General features: G+C 43.6%; 2 protein-coding genes across 3 annotated transcripts; both read left to right on the top strand.

Annotated features, from left to right (window-relative positions):
- The first annotated feature begins 79 nt into the window (after nucleotides 1-79).
- Nucleotides 80-1,525, top strand: LOC119617828 (cortexin-2-like). Its single transcript, XM_037980495.1, has one exon. It carries the CDS (start codon nucleotides 1,147-1,149, stop codon nucleotides 1,477-1,479), a length of 333 nt encoding a protein of 110 aa, XP_037836423.1. The 5' UTR covers nucleotides 80-1,146; the 3' UTR covers nucleotides 1,480-1,525.
- Nucleotides 1,526-2,231: 706 nt separating this feature from the next.
- Nucleotides 2,232-13,548, top strand: setdb1b (SET domain bifurcated histone lysine methyltransferase 1b). 2 transcript variants are annotated; one of them, XM_017425121.3, is made up of 25 exons: nucleotides 2,232-2,357; nucleotides 3,174-3,441; nucleotides 3,533-3,699; nucleotides 3,793-3,836; nucleotides 4,636-4,762; nucleotides 4,851-5,021; nucleotides 5,161-5,362; nucleotides 5,441-5,514; nucleotides 5,599-5,789; nucleotides 6,159-6,288; nucleotides 6,953-7,250; nucleotides 7,830-7,943; nucleotides 8,632-8,956; nucleotides 9,049-9,310; nucleotides 10,036-10,126; nucleotides 10,227-10,343; nucleotides 10,429-10,598; nucleotides 10,674-10,898; nucleotides 10,990-11,157; nucleotides 11,234-11,361; nucleotides 11,571-11,587; nucleotides 11,692-11,795; nucleotides 11,881-12,149; nucleotides 12,244-12,332; nucleotides 13,256-13,548. In XM_017425121.3, exons 2-25 carry the CDS (start codon nucleotides 3,239-3,241, stop codon nucleotides 13,371-13,373), a joined length of 3,804 nt encoding a protein of 1,267 aa, XP_017280610.1. In that variant the 5' UTR covers nucleotides 2,232-2,357; nucleotides 3,174-3,238; the 3' UTR covers nucleotides 13,374-13,548. The 2 variants fall into 2 exon arrangements, with proteins under 2 accessions (XP_017280610.1, XP_017280609.1); XM_017425120.3 differs by having other exon boundaries at nucleotides 2,241-2,357; nucleotides 3,238-3,441.
- Nucleotides 13,549-14,125: the final 577 nt, after the last annotated feature.

Below are 14,125 nucleotides of genomic sequence, written 5' to 3'. Positions count from 1 at the left end.
TTGGAGTTGTAATGTGAACTACACGCAGGAAAAAGCTTTTTTATGGATTTACTGTAATGATTAATCCCATTATTGGCTGAGCAGGCCAGAGATTTAAACAAAAAAAAAATCTTATGATGGGGAAAAAGGAGTTAAAAGCATTTTTGGTGTTGTGCTCGATCTCATACCAGAGCTTGTTGGATGTGTCGGGGATGACTCTCAGCTACTACCACACTGAAATGAGCTCAGTATCTGTAAAACTGACTGATTAACAGTGATTCTACTGTGGCATAATGTGGATTAGCTGTGATAGGATTGACTCCAGACGTTAATCAGTCGCAGATGTACGTCCAGTTGTCGCTTCCTGAGAAATTCATTGAAATCCATCCAGTGGTTCATGAGATATTTTGCTAACAGACAAACAGGGTCGACTCCAAATAGTTAATAGCAGAGTTTAAAGACAAAACCAGACAGTGTGATCTGTTAGCGCTCTGAGAATGTGTTGGGAACGACTCTCGGCTACTACCACCCCGAAGTGGCTGTTTTATCGCCCGGTTTTTGTCCTGAAGGTGCAGGGATCAGCTCAGACCCGGGTACGGTGGGTGCAGACGGGTGTTTGAGGACACCGCCGGGCTCCTTCCAGGCTGCAGTCTGTGCTTTAAAAGGGAGTTCATAGCTTCAACAAACCAAATCTCCTCTCTCCGGTAGTCCGGGTGTCGTTCTCATCAGCTCACTTCACTTTTCAGCTCGCCCTCGGTGTCAGAATACCAACATTCTGCTCCTTTTTTTTTTAAAGTCAGGATCGGTTTCCTTCCCCTCTCAACTGGATTACAGCTGAAGCATCATATCCTCTTTCTCTTTAACCTGCTTTTTTTTTTACTGCTTCTTTGACCATCCTCTGCCTTTTATTTGTGCTCATCTCTTTCAGGCCATAATTCCTTCTTCTTCTCTTTTCTTCCAAGCATACAGATGCAGAAGATTTGCCCCGTCTTCTCTTCCCGCCCCAGGTCAAAATATGTAGTTTGGCCAACAGAGCATCAAAAAAACATTGATGCAACCAAATCATTTTTTTGCAGTATTCTGTACCAGCACTGCGTGGTGACCCCTTGAAGGTTTTGTCTCCTGAAATAAAAAAAAACAGGATTTCTCATTTCAGAAACTACCTGAATGTCACCAAACTCCTTATTAACTATTAAGGGAGGCCGCAGGTGCCAAACGGGCCACCTGTGTTCGCCTCTTGCCGTAGGAAGAGGACAGAACGTGAAAAGAAGACGAGCAGAAGAGCTCCCGGGGAGTCCTGTGGGCTCTGGCACCATGGGCCCTCCGATCGTCTCTGCGGCCGGGCTGGACGTGGACGTGGACCTTGGCTTTGCCCTCTTCTTCTTCTTCCTCCTCTGCTTCTTCCTGCTGGGGACCATCGTGCGCTGTGCCCAGCTGGTGCTGGACCCTTACAGCGCCGTTTCTGTTTCCACCTACCAGGAGGAGGACACAGAGGAGTGACTGATGCACACAATATAGATGACAACATAGGTGCTGCAGTTTTAGTTTCTGGGGAATTGAGTTCACGACTTCAAGAAACATTTCTATTTTTGCACACTTGCCTTCACATCATTTTGGACAAATGCACTTTCCAGTGAAGTAAGTATTCATAAAAGCACATTTTAAAAAGCACCACAGCTGGCACAGCATTTCAAAAACAACCAGTAAATGCAACAAATTCTCTCCATTAATGCATTTGTTTAGTATTTAATCTTAAATTTGGTTTTGAAGCAAATTTCATGGGATATTTTACTAACAGACAGCTTTGACCCTAAACGTTAGTGCCAGAATTTCAATTAACTCTACTATGTCTTGTGAATGCCTCTCGGCTACTACCACACAAAATTTTAGCTCATTATCTGTAAAAATTTATTGATTTACAGCCATTTTAGTGCTTCCTAATGTCAGTTGACTGCAGTAGCCATCCTGAATTTAGATGAAAATCAGTTTAAGAAGCTTAATTTCATCCCCATGTCTAATGAGCAAATTGTTGTTGTTTTAAATTAAACAGTAATATATAAATATAAATATATATATATATATAAAGTAGCAGTTGTTAGTAGTGTTCAGAGCAATGTAATTTTGTTTCAATGTTATCAGTTATCAGTGACCGTTTTTAGTGGGTTAAAAAAAAAAAAAAGTAAAAGTATTAAACAAACTTCAACTCCCCTGTGTGGGCGGAGCTTCCTTCTCAATGGAGCAACCCCCTAAGACCGCCCATTTCGGACACCCCGGGATGCAAAACATGCGCTACTCCTTGTAGCTAGCAGCCGTTAGCGTTAGCATTAGCAGCAAGCTAGCTTTAACCCTGCGCCAGGCAGGATGGAGAACAGTGAGAGGTGAGCTGCTTTCACAGATATTAGGTTAGACATAATGAGGAAGGCGTGTTGTTTGTTTGTGAGCGACTCCGAACGATGCATTTTATGCTCGTTTTCCGTCTTCTTGCATCATTCATTCAGCCGGGTTTTTTTTGTTTGTTTGTTTTGATTTGTTTTTTGCTCATGCTAGGCTAACCAGCTAGCATGCTGCTCTTGTTTGTTGTCTTTTTGTGGCAGAAACTTAATAAAAGTGTCAGTGAAGTTATAGCGGGTTATGGTACCGAAAAACAAATAGTTTACTAGATTCTAACGTGAAGGTTAATCTCATTTTGCCCGCTGAGTTATCTCCAATTTACTGATGCATCTGCAGTTTTATAGATGTTAATCAGATTATTTCCATTTGTCTCATCTGTCCAAAGCATATGAGTTTATGTCTCTATTCTTTGGAAAACAGCTTCTCCCCTTCTGTGAATGGTTTGTTGAGTTTTCTGGGATTTATTGCATCTTTAATAATACATAGTTTGATTAGTTTGCATGCATTTTACTACAGAAGATAGAAATGATAATTATAAATCTGTCTCTGCAAGCTTCCACTGTGCAGTAATGCAGACTTAGTTTTCTTTTACACTGGGTAATGTGCAAAAAGCAGCTCAAAATCAAAATACACAATAAAATCCTAGAAATAACAGAGTTCACTGTCTTATAGTTACTTGTAGATGCTTCCCAAGTTTAGATTTCTGAATTATTTTATATTTTTAAACAATAGCAACACCCCAACGTGTGTTTGTTTGTCGTCTTGTTGTGTCGTGCGGTCACAGATGTGTTTTTTCTGAATAGGTGGATGACGGGAAAGCATTGAGGTTTTCTCTGAACGGTGACGCTCTTCAAACTCGCTCTTTAGGATGGAGGTGGACGGCTGGGACCCCAGTCTGGAGGAGGAGCTGGGCGTTTCCCTGGATGACCTGAAGAAGCTGATCGAAGAGGCCGTGGAGCAGAGCGACATCGTGCAGAAGAAAAAAGCCCAGCTGAAAGAGCTCAAGCAGTGGGTCGAGCAGAAAGAGGAGGAGGAGGCGAAGACAGAGAGGCTTCTCAACGATGCCAACCAGTGAGGAGGAGTTTCCTTTTCCTTGGGAAGTAGCACACGTGCTTGCGTGTGTGTGTTTATAACACGTGTTTTGTTCCTCGCTCCTCCTCAGGTCTATTGTAGAGTGCGAGATGCTGGTGAGGGCGGCGTATCAAAAGAACGGACTTGTCTACCGGGAGAGCAGCTCGGACGATGACGGAGGCGGGGGAGATGGACTGACCTCTGAAGTGATCGAGATAGACGATGACGACGACGACGACGTCATTGCAGTTGGTTGTTGTGAGTTGCTCCGCCTCGTAAAGAGCCGAAGGCTTCAGGGTCTGAAATGATTGTGTTCGTTACTCATCTGTCTCTTCTGCTCTGACCCATCAGTGGTTCCTCCAAAGAAGAGTTTAACTCCTGCCAAAGATCCAGGGGTGAGAGCAACAAAGAAAACCTTTTTCTTCTTTTTTTTAACTTTCTCATGATTCATTATATATGTTGAATTATTTGAATCTTTCTTTAATAACTTTGGTGTTTACAGTAACCGCAGTACTGGGCAATAGTCCTGTTTTTTTTTTTTATATTTGGCTTCCAAGCAGCCAGGTTTTCTTATAATCATTTAAAGTGGTCTTCATCAATAGTTCTCCAGTTTTAGTGAAGCTCTTTCACTGTTTTCTTTTTGACTTTGGCTGCTTTTTCACTCGTTTTCAGACCAGTACCTGACCAAAGAAAAACTAAACTATGGAGAGTAATTCTTTTGCATTCAAGTCAAGTCAAATTTATTTATAAATTATATATTGTATAGCCCTTTTTCAGCAACAAGGCGATTCAAAGTTTTTTACAACATGTGAACACAAGAATACAGTCATAAAACACAACAATATCTAAAATATGAGCTAATACAATCTAAATGAAATCATGAAATTAAACATATCTAAAACATGAGACACTAAATAAGACACAAAAGTACAGATTAAACCAAAGATAAGCTGAGGAGAACCAAACTATGATATAACAAACTAAAGTAGGATTTAAAAACCTCAGCCATAATTTGAATCAGAGTCTACAGCAGGCATGAGATTTAAGATATTTACTCGGCTGATTTAGTTCCAGGTAGTTTACTTAAAGGGGAAAAAAAAGTGCTTGATGGCTTTCGTTTCATCTAAAAATTGTTGAACACATAAATCTGCTCCAGGCTTTACTTAATTTTGCTTCCCGGTTTTTTACCTCCAGTTGAAAGAAGCCTCTGCAGTGCTCCAGAAAACCTCCCAGCAGGTGCAGAAGCTGGCCCTGATGGTGAGCAAGCCCTCAGCGGGACCTCAGTTGATCCGATCTCCAGCACAGCCTTCAGCCCAGTCAGGTGAACGAACGCGTATGCCGGTGCGTCTTATCGAACCTCGCGGGAGCGTCGTTGACGATCGTTTTGTGCGAATCTTTCCGTCTTCCAGCGATTCAGAGCTCGGCACCAGCGATATTTGTATCGCAGGCTCCCTCTCAGGCGCTGACCCAGCCAAACCCCAACATAAAAGAAGATGAGCTGAAAGTTGGGATGACCATTCTGGGAAAAAAACGCACCAAGACGTGGCACCGAGGCACGCTCGTTGCTATCAACCCTATTGGTATGTCTTCCTCTGGTTTCTTTTGAGTGGCCTTTAAAATAACCCCAAATGCTCACGGTTTCAAGTTCCCCTAATTGTTTTTTTACTCTTTGTATTGACGGATTTTACTTTGTCTTCAATTTTTTTTTTTAATATTCAGGAAATAGTGCGTTTAAATATAAAGTGAGGTTTGATAAAGGGAAGAGTTTGCTGTCTGGGAATCACGTGGCTTTTGAATACAACCCGACCCTGGAGAGCCTGTTCGTTGGGGCCCGCGTCGTCGCCAAGTACAAAGATGGAAACCTGGTGTGGCTCTACGCGGGGATTGTAGCAGAGATGCCCAACAACAAGAACCGCATGAGGTGAGTCGGTTAAAACTCTGAAGCGTTGGAGGCGTGCAGGCGGTGTGAGCTCACCTGTGTCCTGTTTCTGTGCTTCAGGTTTTTGATCTTCTTTGACGACGGCTATGCTTCATACGTGATCCTGCCTGAGCTCTACCCAGTTTGCAGACCACGTAGGAGCCCATTTCTCAGTATTTTGTATTTTATTTTAGAAAAGCTGTTAGACTGAGAGCTTAATAAAGCTTTTGTTTTCGCAGTAAAACGTACCTGGGAGGACATAGAGGACGCATCCTGTCGAGACTTCATCGAGGAGTACATTTCAGCCTATCCCAGCAGGCCGATGGTGCTCCTGAAGGTCGGCCAGATCATCAAGACGGAGTGGGAGGGAACGTGGTGGAAGAGCAAAGTGGAGGAGGTGGACGGCAGCTTGGTCAAAATTCTCTTTTTGGTACGTACGCGCCAGACACCAAGATAAAGAACTAAAAAAAAAAGCAGATAGAAATGATTAAATTCTTGCAATCAAAGCCTAATGTAAAATTTTATCTCTAAGTCGACAATTATAACTGTAGCATCAAACAAAAATGGTACCCAGATGAAAACAACATGAAAATGTATTTTGGTAAATAGCTGTTTGTTAAAATCTCATTGTTTTGGTTATAAAAGTTGGTAGATGACCAACAATACACGCTAACTTAAATGAACGCTGTCCGTATGTTTACCTGGTGTGGCTGCCTGCAAAATCTGTGCTTAAATATATCCATTAACCTGCGGTAATGTGAGATAATTCACTCCGGCGCCTGGGTTTTGTGTTGAGCAGGAAGACAAAAGGAGCGAATGGATTTACAGAGGATCCACCAGACTGGAGCCCATGTTCAATCTGAAAATGACTTCAGCGAACACCCATGAGAAGAAGCTGGCCGGCCACCAAAGGACGAGACCAAACATGGGTAACGCAGCACATTTTACACGGAGAAATCGTCCATACAAAAGGAACTGCAGACACGTTTGTTGGTACCCTTACAGCCCATTGAAACACTGCTTTGTTTCAGTTAAAAGCAGCTGTCCAATGTATCTGCATGTCATAAAGTAAACAAAAATATGAAAAAAAAAACAACTTTATTTTACCCTGGCAGCGTTTTGTCGCCGCTCATTGGTGCCTTTTTCTCCCCAATGGGGTTTCTGCATCAAGAAATAATCGTTTTCTTTACAACACCTCTGGGGAAAAATCACCCAGAGCTGTTTTTTTTTTTTTTGCTTTCACAGCTTTAACGTCAGCTGTCAGCCTAGCCTTAACTTTGAGTCACTTGATACTGAGTTTCGCATCAGTGTGTTGGCAGGTGAGAATAGGTTTTAAAATAAATTGCCAGCACTGTCTGTCCTATATATTTGCAGAGATTCTTTGCTTGTCTTAACGCTGACAGGCCTCTGTCAAGGGCCTGATTGGAAGAGTCCAATAAGTGCTTCTAATGAAGCCATAAAATGAAATCTACGAATCAAGTCAGATTTGATTATCTAAAAGTAGACAATCAAAACACACTTTACATAGATTTTTTTCAATCAAATGTTGGCACTCCCTTTAGTTTTGCTCTCTTCTTCTTTTTTTGTCTCCAGGGGCACTGAGGAGTAAAGGCCCAGTAGTTCAGTACACTGGTGTTGAACACGTTGGAGCGTCTCCCGCCCAAGCGCCGCAGGCATCACCCAGTCAGCCTTCAACAGCGCCGCAGCCTCCTCAGCCTTCTCAGCCTCCTCAACCCCCGCAGCCCCAGCAGCCCCTGCAGCCCCTTCAGCCCCAGCAGCCCCTTCAGACCATTCAGGTCCTTCAGGCCCAGCAAACCCCTCATACCCTGCAAATCCTTCAGCCGCTCCAAACTCTTCAGCCCATACAAGCTACACATCTTCAGTATCTTCAGTAAGAACGCTTACCAAACATCCTACTGATGTCACTTTGTTTAAAAAAGCGGACACTGTAAAAAAACAAGCCACAGATACAGGAGCATTAGTCCTTTAGGTGTAACAGTTTGAAGCTCCTATTCAATTAGAAAAACACCAATATCTTAAAAAGACCTTTTAGCCTGTACGTTTGAATCAAATGTAGCCTTCAGTTAACTGTGCTGGGGGGTGAACACAGCAACATATTTCCTCGTTTGGTGTTTTTAGTGAGTAACGTAGTCTCTGACACCCGGTGTCTGTACTACAGGGCAGGATTAGAGGCTTATCAGAGCACCTTCAAGCTCAGCTCTGGGTATTCGGTGTTGTTAAGCTGGTTCGTTTCTTACCAGGGTGCATCACCATGGCAACTGAAGCCGAAATTCGATTTTTCTCATTCACATTTTAAAGCCGTGCATCATCAAACACAATGGGAAACACTGAAACATGCTAAAATGATTAAACTGTGGATACAGATATAAGCCAGCAGTCAGTGTGGATTTATATCATGGACCAGCCAGCTGCCCAGTCCTTACTTTTTTTGTTGTTTCTATCTTTAAAGAAACAAGCATCAGATGGCAAAGAAGAGCACTTCTCCGTTTGTCCCTGGGGTGGGAGGGACACACGCTTCCAAAGTCCTGCAGTCTTTGCCCTCAAGTTCCACCAACCTCTCAAGGTGAGCTCACCTTTTTTTTTTTTTATCTGCGACACTTTAAAAGAAAAGAAACAATAATTTTTCAAACCATCCAGGTCCGTCTTTTCACTTCCTGTTCGGACATTCAGGCTCCTGTAGCAGCTCTGTATGAAAAAGCATATTTTGGTTTCATAGTTTAGGAAATTTAAGTTTTAATCTGGTAAATGGCCCCAATTTTGCCCCCCTGCTGACATGACATGAACTTCTCCTTCTAGTTGATTTAAAATGTGAACTCCTGGGATATTTTACACTCAGAAAACTCCCTCTATATCAACTCTGTGTACTGTTCCGCTGATTTCAAGCCATATTTTTGATCATATACATATATTATATATGATTATGTCTATTTTACAAGTTATTAAGTAAAATATACACCTATAATAGTAAAAAATAAAAGTCAGATTATAATGTGTAGTCTGATGCAACATGACTGTGGTCATTTCAGAGCAGTTCTGAAGTTTATTATTGTCAAGTAAAAAGGCTTATTTAAGAGAGTAAAGCAAGTTTGCCTTGAGGTCAGACTCTGCAGTGTTCATTAACATTTAAATTGACCTTTCATCCCACTACAGTCATCTATAAACGGATATATTCAGGATTGTTGTGCGAGGAAATTGTTCCTGGCGGGTGTGTTATGTGCTCTTGTTGTCTTTTCGTCTCTGTTCATTCTCAGTGCGAAGACGCTGAGTGCTCCCAGCGCCCCTCCGTCCTCATCCGCGCCTCTGTTCCAGAGGCCGCAACCCTCCGTGGCGGCTCCTCCTCCTCCTCCTCCTCCTCCCCCCCCTCCCGTGACGCACGCCATGGCCACCATCCCTCAGCAGCCCTCCTACAGAGCCCCGACGGACAGGATCTTCTACCTGGCACACACCTGCCAGCCGGCGTGCCTGAACCGCGTCCGACCGGTCAAGCAGGACGTGCACCGAGGGAAGAACCCCCTCCTCACCCCTCTGCTATATGATTTCAGACGTATGACGAGTCGGCGCAAAGTCAACCGCAAGGTAGACCAGCAGCGCCACCGAGGACCATAAAACATTAAAATACGTTCTCGGCCGTACTTTATCTTCATCTCTTCTTCATGTCCTCTCCTCAGGTGTCCTTCCATGTAACCTACAAGGCTCCGTGTGGACTTTGCCTGCGAAACATGTCGGAGATACAGAATTACCTCTTCCAGTCTCGCTGTGACTTTATATTCTTAGAGATGTTCTGTCTGGACCCCTACGTGCTCGTGGACCGGCCCTTCCAGCCACAGAGGCCCTTCTATTATATTCCAGACATCACCAGCGGGAAGGAGGACATCCCACTGTCCTGTGTCAATGAGATCGACACCACCCCGCCTCCTAAAGTGGCCTACAGTAAGAGATACAATGATTTACTTTACTTTGTCCAGAGATGAGCCTGCACAGTTGTTAACGTTCATATTTTAGATCAGATCATGGAAATATAAATGGAAACCAGTTTATTTATGAGGTTTTTTTTTCTCCATACATGCAAGGGTAACGCTATTTAAATGTATCTTGAGAAACGGCAACAAAAATGTCTCAGCTTGTGAGCATCATCTTAAAAATAAATCAGGATGTTGATAATCTTTATGGTTTCTTAGAGTTTGAACAATTGCTTAGTTTTGATGAATAATCATCATCTATAGGATGCAAACTACTTCAATCTACCAGCTTTTTTTTTTTTTAAACCTTGAGGAAAAACAAAACGCGACAATAAAGCTGAGATTCACAAACTTTATATACAAAAAGTTCAAATCGGGTTTCAAACGAGGTTGGGAACAACAAGCAGGAAGCTAATCCTTTCAATTAAATATGCTTGTGACTTACAATCAATGGAAATGCTTCTGTTTGCTTGTTAACTTTAATCTGCTCTAACTTTTAACTGTAAATTTTAATGTCTGTTGTAGTTTTCGAAGAAATTTTAGCTTAAATGTGATGAACCCAAGACACGGGCTCGCTCTCTCTGTTCTCACTCCTGAATGTAATAAAACACTCGAGCTGGGTTCAGATTGGTCTGGATCCTGACTCTGAGAGCTCGTGGTAACTAAGAGACTGACGGATCTTTTTCTCTCCTCAAGGTAAGGAGCGAATTCCTGAAGACGGAGTGTTTATTAACACCAGTGCAGATTTCCTGGTCGGGTGTGATTGCACGGACGGCTGTCGGGACAAGTTAGTGCAGCGGCTTCTTCATTGTTCTTTATTTGCCAGCCATAGCTGATCCTCTGAAGATGTGTCACGGGATCTTAGTATCTTTATGTCTTCACTCCAGGTCCAAATGCTTCTGCCACCAGCTGACCCTGCAGGCTACAGCTTGTACGCCCGGAGCACAGATCAACCAGAACGCAGGATATTCGTACAAGCGATTAGAGGAGTGCCTGCCAACAGGGTCAGTGTCTGACACGCTCGTGTTTCACAGTCAATTACCTCTTCTTATTGTTTCCCTTTCGTTGTTCTCTCCCATTCTCTCTTAGGATCTACGAGTGTAACAAAAGGTGCAAGTGTTGTGCTCAGATGTGCACGAACCGTCTGGTGCAGCACGGCCTGCAGGTCCGCCTTCAGCTCTTTAAGACTCAGAACAAAGGCTGGGGCATCCGGTGTCTGGATGATATAGCCAAGGGTTCGTTTGTCTGCATCTACGCTGGTGAGGTGACACACTTCGAGTTGAAGACGGTGGAAAGCAGACATCTTTATTAACGGCTTGTTAATGACTTAACAGGTAAAATCCTGACGGATGACTTCGCTGACAAAGAAGGGTTAGAGATGGGCGACGAGTACTTCGCCAACCTGGACCACATAGAGAGCGTGGAGAACTTCAAGGAGGGCTACGAGAGCGAGGCCCACTGCTCAGACAGCGAGGGAAGTGGCGTGGACGTGTCCAAGATCAAAATCCAGCCGTCCGCTTTAGTTTCAGCCACCAGCGGGGGACGGCTTCCCAGAAAGGGTGAGCTAAACGTCGGCTGCGCTCGTCCCCTGTCAGTAGAAGCTGACGTTTCCGTCCTCTCATCCTGCGCCCGTCTCGCTCTGTCCCGCAGCCCGGAGCTCGAGCTCTTCATCCAGCAGCAACGACGAGGAGAAGGAGTCGAAGAGCGAAGACGAAAGCGACAGTTCGGACGACACATTCGTGAAGGACAACTATTTCAACTCCAGCTCTGTGTGGAGGAGTTACACCACACGCGGTCAGGTCAAGGGCAACAAGGAGGGTAAGCTACTTCCTCGCACTGCTGCGTTTGGGTGGATTTGTGTTCCTTTCATAATGCTTCCCCCCTCCTGCCTCAGGGAGTCAGGACAGTAAAGACGGGTTGAGCGTTTCTGGAGGAGCGGCTGGTGAAAAGCCTCCGTCGATCCCCGAAGAGACGGGGAAAAGCAAAGTGGCCTCCTGGCTAACAAGCCAGGGACTCAAGAAGGTGAGGAATAAGGGAGAGCAAAACAACAAACAGACGGAGCGACAAGAACGCGGAACGTGTACCACATTTAAGTATTTTACTCAGAAATTTCTTCGCTCGTCCTCGATATGTAAGCTTTTAAAATGAATACCGGTATGTGCTGTAATGTGTTCGATTTGTAATTGCCTTCCATAAAGATGCATAATTCTGTTCATTGTTTTTCATGACAGGACACTGAAGATAAAAGGTGTGTTGGTTATTTCTTAATTTTTTTAAACATCTATGTGATAACTCGACAAACTGGTAATCTGCATTAATGTTCAAGGATTGGTTGTATTTTAACTTCTGCAGTCAAGCAAGGAAGCAGGATGTGATGACGCTCTCTGACAGCGACGATGTTCAGACCATCAGCTCAGGATCTGATGACAACAAGGACCGGGACAAAGCCGCTCCAGGTGAGCACCGGAAACAGGAAGTACCCGATCGTAATCCGCCCCCTTCCCCCGGTTGTTTAAACTTCTTCCTGTTTTTGTTTTTTAGCCTCTGGGCCCAGTGTGACCAAGAAGCAGGTGGCGGTGAAATCCACTCGCGGCATCGCCCTGAAGCACAGCCACAGTATGATGGTGAAGACGGGGACGCCCGGCGGGGGGGCGGGGCCGAGCGGCCAGGGCGGGAAACACGGGCAGCAGGGGCAGCCCGGAGGAGGCGGAGAAAACGCCCCGAGAAACACTCGGCTCTTCTTCGACGGTGAAGAATCCTGCTACATCATCGACGCCAAGTTGGAGGGGAACCTTGGGCGATACCTCAACGTGAGACGTTAAATCCGTTGTGCGTTACGTAAAGAGCAGTTTTTTTTTTTTCTTCCTCTCAGGCTGTGATCTGTTGCTTCTGTTTGTGTTACAGCACAGCTGCAGTCCTAACCTTTTCGTCCAGAACGTGTTTGTGGACACGCACGACCTGAGGTTCCCCTGGGTGGCGTTCTTTGCCAGCAAGTGAGTTCGGTCGCAGTTAAACTCCGCTTGATTTAACGAATTAGGACCTTCACTTGTAAAGGCGTCATCTATCATTATGATCTTTTTTGGACATTTTGAGAAAATGTAACATTTGTTTTCATTAGAAAGGAGTACTCTTTCAACAGATCAGGATGTCCGTGTTTAAATGTCACCTAAACTGCCTGACTTTTAAAAAATCAAGCCCAGATTTGATGTTTTATAGTTGAATGGTAAATTGACTGTACTTATATAGCGCCTTTGTTGCCACTCAAAGCACTTCCCAACACAATCTGCCCTCATTTCCCCGTCCTCACACATCCATGCAGCACTCTGCTACATCTCTACACCGCTAATCTGAATAAATCATCCTACAGAGTCTAATCAGGGCTTTAGATCAGTGCTTCCCAAACTTTTCAGCTTTTGACCCATACAATAACAGTGACAAAGGTGTGTGACCCCATCTGTTGGTTGTTTAAATATCCAAAAATGCTGATGACCTTCTTAAATAAGACATAATGACAACACAAACAGTCCTAACATCCATTATGCTATCTTTTAAAATCAATTTATGACTTGTATTTCAATTCTCTGTCACAATTATGGTGCGAATATATCATAAAAACTAGTTTTTTAATTGCAGGTTGATATCTGGAGATTATCTAAGGACCCCTACTTGGTGTTGGGTGACCCACATTTGGGTCCCGATCCCAACTTTGGGAATCATTGCTTTAGATGACATTTATACACAGATGGGACACATCGGAGACAGTGAGAATTCAGTGTTTTGCTCAGGAACACTTCGACATGTCATTCCTGCCAGGAATCGAACCTCCAGCTGTGTCATTGGAGGACGACTGCTCTAACCACTGAGCTACAGGACAGCTTTGTAATTAAAAACTGTAAATCCCTCTTCCGTCCTGCAGGCGTATCCGGGCCGGCACCGAGCTCACCTGGGACTACAACTACGAGGTGGGGAGCGTCGAGGGCAAAGAGCTGCTGTGCTGCTGTGGGTCCACAGAGTGCAGAGGAAGACTGCTGTGATCCACCCGGAAAAAAAAAGAGTTAGATTCCCTTCAACACTGTAACGTAGATTTTTTTTTTTTCAGCTATTTTATTCCTTTTTTTAAATTTGATATCAGCATATTTCCTACATTTTCTTGTGTTGTCCATGACGTGTTTTCTCTACATCTGAATAAAAGTTTCATGAATGACTGAAGTTCTGCATCTGTGTCTAATTTGACATTTTACAAACAAACCCAGATCAGTCCGTTGTTGAGATTAATGTGGGAACGCTGGTTCAGCATTCCCTGTTCTGCGGTTCATATATGAAAACCTTCAGCTCCTTCAGCAGATGGCTGTTTCGACATTTGGTTTTTGTAGCTTTTATACTTTTCAAAGTATTTGACTTTATTTTCCCCATAGGAATACACTGAGATGTCTTTTTTTTTTAAAAAACCCAACATTTTTCTCTTTGAAATCTGATTCAGCAAACTGTCTTAAACTGATTTTAGCTACTGTACTGCTACTAGCCTTTTGCTGCTTTTAGCTACCATTCTGCTACTTTTAGATTTTATATAATCTTTTGCTATGTTTAGCTTAGAATCTCTACGCTGTTTTTAAATATTAGCAAGGTTTTTGCTGCTTTTAGCTAACATTTTTGCTACTTTTGGCTTTTAGCTAGCATTTTGCTTTTTAGCATTTAGCTAGTATTTTACTCACTTTAGCTTTTAGCTAATGTTTGACTCACTTTAGCATTTAGCTAGTGTTTTACTCACTTTAGCTTTTATTTGGTG

Source organism: Kryptolebias marmoratus, linkage group LG16, assembly GCF_001649575.2.
Source record: "Kryptolebias marmoratus isolate JLee-2015 linkage group LG16, ASM164957v2, whole genome shotgun sequence".
NCBI classification, from domain to species: domain Eukaryota; kingdom Metazoa; phylum Chordata; class Actinopteri; order Cyprinodontiformes; family Rivulidae; genus Kryptolebias; species Kryptolebias marmoratus.
This window is presented reverse-complemented; position numbering and strand designations above follow the sequence as displayed.